This window comes from Mirounga leonina, unplaced genomic scaffold (genome assembly GCF_011800145.1).
Source record: "Mirounga leonina isolate KUSES-001 unplaced genomic scaffold, KU_Mleo_1.0 Mir_166, whole genome shotgun sequence".
NCBI classification, from domain to species: domain Eukaryota; kingdom Metazoa; phylum Chordata; class Mammalia; order Carnivora; family Phocidae; genus Mirounga; species Mirounga leonina.
In genome coordinates this window covers 26,990,152-26,999,828 of record NW_023270418.1, presented here as the reverse complement: position 1 = coordinate 26,999,828, position 9,677 = coordinate 26,990,152, and the positions used below count along the sequence as shown (strand labels likewise).

At 42.2% G+C, this 9,677-nt stretch overlaps 2 protein-coding genes across 2 annotated transcripts; both read right to left on the bottom strand.

The window, feature by feature from the left end:
- Nucleotides 1–250: 250 nt before the first annotated feature.
- On the bottom strand, nt 251–1,467 carry LOC118016307 (olfactory receptor 4D9-like). Its single transcript, XM_035013743.1, has one exon. It carries the CDS (start codon nt 1,244–1,246, stop codon nt 251–253), a length of 996 nt encoding a protein of 331 aa, XP_034869634.1. The 5' UTR covers nt 1,247–1,467.
- A 6,570-nt stretch (nt 1,468–8,037) lies between these two features.
- On the bottom strand, nt 8,038–9,352 carry LOC118015609 (olfactory receptor 4D6). Its single transcript, XM_035012349.1, has one exon. The coding sequence runs from the start codon at nt 9,350–9,352 to the stop codon at nt 8,408–8,410; it is 945 nt and encodes a 314-aa protein (XP_034868240.1). The 3' UTR covers nt 8,038–8,407.
- Nucleotides 9,353–9,677: the final 325 nt, after the last annotated feature.

Here is a 9,677-nt window from a genome sequence, read left to right as displayed (position 1 = left end):
ACCTCCTATTATATTTCACATTTATAACCTGCTTACTGTCAATTGCTCTGCAAGTACTGTGTTTTTCTGTTTAACTTCCTGTCGGTGTTCTTTCTCAATACCAGTGTTTCAGGTCACTGATCCTTTGTGTCTGTGCCATCCTGCTATAGTTAATTGTCTATGCATGGTTGAGCCCCAATATGTGACAGCGAATATTTTTAAGAATATTTTTCCATTATGTTTGTATCTTGATCAACAGTCTATAATGAGGTTATCCCCTTCCAGAAAACATAAGTCTTCTCTTCAGTCTCCTCATGGATGACTTCATCTCCTGGTTCCTCAGGGTGTAGATCATGGGGTTCAGGACAGGGATGATGACCGTTAAGGTGATGGAGACAGCTCTGTCCATGGGGAGGGCAGTGAAGGGCCGGGCATAGATATAGATGGAGGGCACAAAGTGCAGAGTCACCACAGTGATGTGGGCTGTGCAGGTGGAGATGGCTTTCCTCCCGCCCTCCCCTGTGTGAGTCCTCAGCATCATCAAGATGACTGTGTAGGACACAAGAAGAAGGAAAAACCACAGGGTAGTGAGCAGACCATTGTTGGAAATCATTAAGATCTCAAGAGCAAATGTGTCAGTGCAGGCAAGTTTGAGGACCTGTGGGACATCGCAGTAGAAAGTGTCAAGAACATTGGGTCCACAGAAGGGGAGGGGCAGCATCAGGAAAATCTGCACGATGGAGTGAACAAAGCCCCCCACCCAGGAGGCCACAATGAGGGCAGTGCATCGCCCCCTACTCATGATGGTCACATAGTGCAGGGGCTTGGAGATGGCCATGTAGCGATCAAAGGCCATGACAGAGAGAGAAAAAACGTCTGCCCCACCGAGAAGGTGGAAGAAGAACATCTGAGTGATGCAACCATTGAAGGAGATGGTCTTTGTCCTTGACAGAAGGTCCACGAGGACCTTGGGAGCAGTGATGGAGGAGAAGCAGATGTCCAAGACTGAGAGATTGCGGAGCAGGAAGTACATGGGGGTGTGAAGGCGGGACTCATAGGTCACAGTGACCATGATGGCAACATTTGCTAACACAGTTGTTACATAAACTACAGATAAAAAGAAAAATAAGAGCAAGCTCAACTCTTGAGACTGGGTAAGTCCACAAAAAATAAATTCAGACACCTTGGTATGATTTTTCAGGGCCATTGAATGATATTTCTTCCTCCATGTACAGCTTTGAAAGAAACAATAATATTGCTGAGGCATTGAAATCAAGCAAAGATTTATCTCTTACGTGGAAATTGAACATGCATAAATATAGTTTTAATCATATGTCTTATTCTTTATGAACCTGCTGTGTTACCTGGGGAAGTCACTCAGTTTTAACTTGCTTCAGCTCCCTCCTTAGCCCAAAATGTGGTATGAGCTAGATCATTCATTTCCCTACTGTACTTACTGGGGCCTTTGGCATCTGTTAAAATCCAACCCTAGACAGACAGGAGCGAAGGGGCTGTTTCTGAGTTGGACTGATGGAGAAAAAATTCTTGTCGTTTCATCCCAATCCTAATTGTTAGAACAGAGTTAAACTTGGATGTTGTAATTGAATGTCATACACATTTAAAGTCTTGCAATGGTGCTTTAAGTATCAATGTAGCATGTGAAAGGCATTGTACAGACAGGTAAAATTTTTTTGAGTATTGTAATGTGATAACAGCACCTCTTCATCTTTAACTTGAAATTAAAACTATCAGATTTTATTTTTGTATAACTTAAGGAAGGTGAATTTAGGGGACTAGAAGACTCAAAATGGGCTTCTACAGATCCAGTGACATAAATGTAATCAGTTTGTTGGGATTTTATAGCTAAAATTATATTTGTGTATATAGCTTTAATCTGTAAATTGTAATAAATATATTTGCAATTATTAAATGTTACATGATATTTTGGTTCAAAAAAAAAAAAAATCCACCCCAGAGGTTGTTGAGGAAGAGAACTAAGGAAGGCTTCATGGAAGGAGCTGTGGGTTCCCTACACCTCCATGAATGGGAGCACCTCTGATTTTATTCTCATTCCACTTTCTTTCTATGCCTTAAAAGTGATTGGAATAAAACAACCCTCATAGGCCTTTCAGTGACACCATGAATGGGATTGATTTGAACAGCATGTTATAGTTTTAAAAGCACTGCCCACCTAATTACAATCAATTTTTCTAATATCCCTCTGAGGTTAGAGGGGAAGGTATTAGCATTCCCATGTCAATTAATACCAAAACTGAAAGAGTGAACTCAATAAGCATTAAGCCAATTTTCCAAGGTCATATGGAAAATCAGTGGCACAGGAAAAGTAACACAAGTCTCTTCTGTCTCTTAGTTCTAGGATCTTTCTACTCTTCCATGCTGCCTGCCAGCTTCAGAATATATAAATCCAAGAATAATTTGTATAAGAGACTCTTTACAGAATTTTCCTAGTCCTTTCAAGAGTGGGTTTCATCAGCCCCTTCATTTCCTCTCTCCATGACCAAGGAATTTTAGACCACTGCCCTTCTATATCTTTTAGAAATGACAAGTTGTTTTTTTTTTAACTTAAAAAATTTTCATTTCATCAATACCCAGAGGTCGGGGTTTAACACAAAGATGACAAGGATGGTACCAGAGATGGTTCTGTTCACAAAGAAGACAGCAAAGTCCAGGCATGCATACGTAGAGAGAGGGCATGAAGTACAAGCCTACCACAGAGATATAGGCAATGCAGGTACACCCTTCCTATAAAACCTGAGGAGTTTCTGATGAGCTTAGGATTTGCATTTCCTAACAGCATACAGATCAACACCCAATGGAACAATGGTAGCTCCTTGTCCCTGGAGGCCCATAGGTTCTCTTACTATAGAGTCCTGTTTGGGAAGGAAGTGGCAGATCCAACTTAGAGAATTTTCAATTCATTCTAGTTTGCCTGTGGGAGTCAGGAGTGAGCAATATTTTATTGCTTGAGGGTGAATTTTGAAAAAAAAAAAAGTCTCAGGGGAAGTTTAATTGACATGCAGAAGGACATAGAGAAAGCTAGTGGTGAAGTTTAGCTTTCAGCACAATACATATTCCACTCATGCCATTTTAGTAATTTCTGAGATTTACGATGGTGGCAGTGGTGACAAAGTTAACTCAGAGGAAAAAGCCATCTTCAGCCTAAGCATCTGTCTGAACCATCTGGCACCACCATCTAGGTGGTCCCCAGAACGTGCCCACTTGGGAAGCATCACTCTTGGTCTGTGTAGAAACAAGCTTTGAGAGCCTTAAGAAATTATGTGGATAAATAACCTCCAAACACACATTGCATCTCCTTTGCTCTGAAGAATATGACCACTTGCCTTGTTTCCTCTGTTTATTCTGTCTCGGTGAGCACAGTGGCCCCCACAGCAGGTACTGATAGGTAGCATGTTTTATCCAAAAGACTTCTACTGAGCCACTCACATTGCAAGGAACCGGGACACTGGTAAAAACTCTCCTGAGGATTCTACTTTCTTCACCTCTCCCAGTGTGTCCCCTTCTCTTCCTCCTCAGTTAACCCCTTATCATTTCTCCTTAGATCATTGCAAGTTTCCTAACTGGTTTCCTTTCCTTCAGTGTCGTTTTCTCTAAGTCATCCTGTCTGTTTTTCCCAGAAATGTAATTACAAGTCACAAATGGGACCATATATTCATTTGTCTGAAAATCTTTAATGTCTACAGAATATTGTCTATTGTCTACAGAATAAAGATTAAACTCCTGTTGGTATTGTCTGGTACCCTGTTTCCTTTGATCCTCTGTTTCAGGAATTTAAATGTTATGCAAATTCTGGCCCACACCTTTAGATCTGTGTTCCTGTGGCTTGCTCTACCCACCATGCCCTCCCCACTTCCAGAATCTCCTATTTATCTGCCTTCACAGACACTGATCTTTCAACACTCAGGGTCAGAGTCTCCTATTCTGTGAAAACTTTTCTGACACCCCTTTGGGACTCCTCATTCTCTGCACTGACTTCTCTTCTGGTAGTTGTAACAGATCGTTCCATCTAAGTTCTTACGTGTCTGTCTCTCCTTAGTTCAGTATAATTTCCCTATTATGCCTCAAGTTCATCCTACCTGCTCAGTGTTTCATTCATCCTAACATCACCAAAGCTTTACCTAGTTTGGGCAAGTGTTAGGTGCTCAAAAAATGTTTGTTTGTTTTTTTAATTAATGAATAAACCTACCTGGTAAGTGTTCATCATGATATAAGCATTGGCGTTGGAATGAGGGTGAGTGAGAAGGATCTTGACAAACACAGGCTAAGCAACTCTTTTGTTAATGTCCTTGATTTGACCTCAGGGGTACCAGATAGAGATGCATTTTCTGATCCAGGCTATAAAATAGCTTTGTGACCTTGAAAAAGTCATTCATCTCTCTGCCTCAGATCCTCAGTTGTAAAATTGTGTGATATGGTGTGGAGCAATGTTAAGGGCTTTCGAGTAGGGCATACCTAGACTAGAATTCTGCCTCTTCCTTCTTTTTTACCTGGAGCAAGTCCTCTATTTTCCTTCAGTTTCCTCCTCTGTAAACTAGGAAGCATAATACTTAACTTCATTGGGTAGAATAAAGAGTAACTACGATTATGTCTGTAAAGTTCCCAGCACATAGTAGGCATTCAATTAACTTGATTTCTTTCCCTTTCCCCTGAAAACAGGATCTTCCCTGGTTGTCATGAAGAGTTATTTAAGAAGACGTTGGCAGAATGTAAAATGTTATTCAGTAGAACAGCTTCTCTTTGAACCAATTTGCTTGTTTGTATTTCAATGAACTTATGTGGGTTAACCAAATGGGTCAGAGGTTTCAGTGCTAGGTCATCGGGTTTGGGAATAAAGCTGGCTCTGGGTCAAAGGCACAAGATACTCAGTGAATCATGGGCAATGTGTGGATATGGGGCTGCCTTTGAAACCTCTACAGCTTTTCTTTTTTTTTTAAAGATGTTATTTATTTATTTGACAGAGAGAGAGAGCAAGCGAGCGCCAAGCACAAGCAGGGGGAGAAGCAGAGGGAGAGGGAGAAGCAGGCTCCCCACCAAGCAGGGAGCACAATGCAAGGCTTGATCCCAGGACCCTGGGATCATGACCTGAGCCAAAGGCAGACGCTAAACTGACTGAGCTACCCAGGTACCCCAAAACCCCTACAGTTTTTAAGGGAATTTAGGGCATTTTAGAATCATGTATTTTTAAGGAAACACCCATCTTGTGGAAGAATGCTCTGTGATCCCCATGGACAGACCCTAAGCTGGAATAAAATCTCCTTAAATGCAATTCAGTTGTTCTACCAAATGCCAGCTGCTTTCTCTTTAAGCATGCTGACCCCATGTCTGTGGCCCCTTCTTAGAAAGACATTCCTCCTTTCCCAATATTTAACATCCACTTCATTTTCTCTCACTAAAGAGAGAGCTATTTTTGCAGTATCTAATGCACTGGGTACATTTTTCATGCTTATCCTATTCATGCATAATCCACAATGTCTCACACTGACAGGTCCATGTCCTTACCTAAACCTTCGGTGTCCAAACAGGAATTCGCACCATCTGAGACTGGGTGGGTGGGTGTCAGCGTATTTGATGCTGGGGAACCATCATGTTAGAAGGCCAAGTCTGTCTCAAGATTAGATAACACTAGATTTCAAGGTCTTCTCTTCTACCTTCACATTGGAAAGGGCAGACTCAGGGAGTTGTGTCATCATGACTCTTCTGCTTTCCCCTGTCACATGCACTAGTCCCTCAGGCCCAAGCCTAAATACAAGAATTAGCAAAGGGAATTTTACTGGATATGAGTGTGGAAAGAGAATGGACCTTTTCTGATCATGTTGGAGTTCCAGTGGGGGTTATTAAACAGTTTCCAAGTCATTACTGCATGCAAGTCCACACATATGTACATGCATACATACACACAGATGCCCACGTTTCTGTTTTCTAAATTCTTGTAAAACGCCAGAAGGTATAAATCTATCAGCTCTGTGAGTCTCTGAGTTTTAGGGAAACATACTAATATAAACATCTAATGTCATATGATCATTCATTCTCAATGTGAGCAACATGCCCAAGGGGACAAAAATTGGTTCTTGGAGGCCAAAAAATTCTTAGATATTACAGTGCTGTGTGGCCCTTCAAAGAGTTTCAGTACATAAAAAGATACATTGTATATCTTTGGTATTAAATTTTCTTAGGGTGGGGCGCCTGGGTGGCTCAGTTGGTTAAGCGTCTGCCTTCAGCTCGGGTCATGATCCCAGGGTCCTGGGATTGAGCCCCACATCAGGCTCCCTGCTTAGCGGGGAGCCTGCTTCTCCTTCTCCCTCTGACTGCAGCTCCCCCTGCTTACTCTCTCTCTGTCAAATAAATAAATAAATAAATAAAATCTTAAAAATTTTTTTTTCTTGTGGGAGAGCAATTAGGAAAAATATCCAATAAAGTTCCTTGGAGGGGGCAATAATTTTTAAAAATTTGAGAAGCACTGACATATGATTAAGTCTTGGCCTAGCCTCTTCCATAAGTGGCCTGAAGTGACCTCTGAAAATGGTTCACTATTCACTTGACCCAGAAAACCCTATAAAATCATGCAAATCTTCATGTTCACTCTAAGAACACACATAAAACTACCCAGGCCATCAAGGCGTATGCATATCTGAAAAACCACCAAGTATCTGAAGGATGTCACTTTGCAGAAGCAATGTGTGCCATTCTGTTGCTATAATGGTAGAGTTGGTCGGTGCTCCCAGGCCAAATAGTGGGGCTGGATACAGGGTCGGTAGCCCAAAAGGAGTACTGAATTTTTACTGCACATGCTTAAAAATGCAGAGAGTCATGCTGACCCTAAGGGTTTAGATGTAGGTTCTCTGGTCACTGAGCACATCCAGGTGAACAAAGCTCCCAAGATGCGGCATGGAATTTACAGGGCTCATGGTCAGGTTAACCCACACATGAGCTCTCCCTGCCGCTCTGAGATGCTCCTTACTGAAAGAGAGAAGGTTGTTCCTAAACTAGAAGAGGAGGTTGCACAGAAGAAAAAAATATCCCAGAAGAAACTAAAGAAAAAAACCTTATGGCCTGGGAGTAAATTCTGTATAAAATAAAAACAAAGGTAAAAAAAAAAAAAAAAAGTCTTGGCCTAATGTCTCCATCTTGTAGGATTCAGAGAAGATCACATTTATGTGTCACTTACTAGGACCTTTTAATGCATCATAACAATTTGCAAAAAATTGTTCTGTATGTTACAATATCCTGATTTACTGTATGTTGCTTTTTTACTAATTGATTTCTGAACGACGATTGTAGGCTGGAGGGTGGAATTTGACATGAGCATAGGGAGTGAAGAAACATTTATTGTCTTTCTACATATTAAATTCTGTGGAATTCTTCTTTGGAGAGATGCGGATTACAACACAGACCCAGTGGCTATTCCTAAATGACCCTGCATATGATATGTTTCTTCCCTCTCCTGGTACACAAAACGGGTATTGAGTGTGTGAAAAGGTATTTCTTAGGTATTTTTGTTGTTGTTCTAAGTGACTTCTCTTGAACTGTCAGGCATTCAAAGACAAAAACTATAGATTTGCTCCAGCTATAAAAGCTCTGAGAGTGAAATGGGGAGAGAAGAGGGGGAAGAAGAAAGTTCAGGTTAACATAAAATAAATTACCATGGTGGAATTTGTGCAGATATATCCCCAAACCATACAAGCACTTTTGAGGTTAATTTCTGTGGGCAAATTAGTAGAATGGACCTGAGAAGAGGAAATTCTTGGTCCATGTGTAGATTTGTCCATGTATATATCCGACTGAACACGTTTAAAACATTTCTTCTCTTTTCACTAGTTGGTGAAATATATTGAAGATTCTGTATTCAGAATATTAAATCAAGAAGTGATTTTAATAATTAACTGGAAATACAGAGTCACTAGAGAGAGCACCTATGAAATAAACACATCCATAATCTCCACATGTGCATATTTGGGATTAGAGGGATAGACAATAGGGAACATGGATTGTATGCCTGATTAACACCACCATTGGTGCTAATCTTCAGAACCACCATCCTCTCAACATTTATCATTCTTCATTCTCATGAACACCTTGTGAGCGGACAATGTCATTTCCATATTGCAGGGGGTCAAAGTAAGGTAAAATATGTTGGCAGAGAATCACAGATTACACCAAAATAGCTTTAGGTAATTGATTTCCATCTTCTACCCACTGCTTCTCCCAAGTTTACAAGCCCAATAGCTCATGTTCAATCTCTTCTCTTCCTTTTGTTGTTAGATTCCTGCTAAGAGAGTTGAGTGGCTATGAGGATATATAGAAATGACTGGTGAGAGAGCTAGCCATCTGTTGCCTCAGGATAGTAGTTCGAGGAACCCAGATCATAGATTTCCAGTCTCTATGTGAGTGCTCACCCCAGCTTACTGCTCTCAGAAGGCCCAAGCCTTCTCTGCAGTCTTTTCATGGCTGACCTCATCTCCTGGTTCCTCAGGGTGTAGATCATGGGGTTCAGCATGGGGGTAATGACCGTGTTATTGATGGACACAGCTGTGTCCATGGGCAGCATAGTGAAGGGTCTGCAGTAGATATAGATGCAAGGCATGAAGTGCAGAGTCACCACGAGGATATGGGAGGTGCAGGTGGACAGGGCCTTTTTCTGCCCCTCCCCAGAGTGAGATCTCAGCATGGCCAGAATGACGGTGTAAGACCCCAGGAGCAGGAGGAACCACAGCAGGGTCACCAGCCCGTTGTTAGAGATCATGAGAAGCTCCAGGGCAAAGGTGTCAGTGCAGGCCAGCTTAACCACTTGGGGCACATCACAGTAGAAGGCATCCAGGATGTTGGGGCCACAGAAGGGGAGCGGGAGCATCAGAATTATCTGGACAATTGAGTGCAAACCACCGCCCACCCAGGAAGCCACCACCAAACCCACCCACACCTCTCTCCTCATAATGGTCACATAATGCAGGGGCTTGGCGATTGCAAGATATCTGTCATAGGCCATCACAGAGAGGAAGAAAATGTCTGCCCCACCAGCGAAGTGGAAGAAGAAGATCTGTGCCATGCAGCCATTGTAGGAGATGGTTTTCTTCTCTGATAACAGGTCCACCAGGAACTTGGGAACAGTGACAGATGAAAAAACAATGTCCAGGACCGATTTGTTCCGCAGCAAAAAGTACATGGGAGTGTGAAGGTGGGACTCACAGGTGATGGTCACCACAATGAGGGCATTGCCTAGCACAGTTGCTACATACACAGCAAGGAAGACCACAAACAAGAACAATTCTAGCTCTTGGAAGTGAGTGAGTTCCAGGAAGACAAATTCCTTCACATTGGTGTGGTTGCTCTGGCCCATGGTGCAGACCATCCTCCTCCAGGTCTACCTTGGGAGAAGGTACGTTAGGGTTAGGAGTAGAGTGCCATGAGGGGACAGCATCACTTATTGTATATTCTTATAAGGCTCTATTGAGCATCCAGATCATCATGACTACTCAGAAAAACTGGGCTAGGGTCTCCCCTTTTGTGGCCAGGAAATTCTTTATCCTGATGATTCTTCTCTCCTATTGGAAATACCCTGAGTGGACAGCAAGAGCCATCATACTCCGATGCCTTTCCTCTGATAAGAGGGAGATAGCAAGACTAGGGTCATTTGACTAATGGCTTGCCTTAAGTGCTGCAAG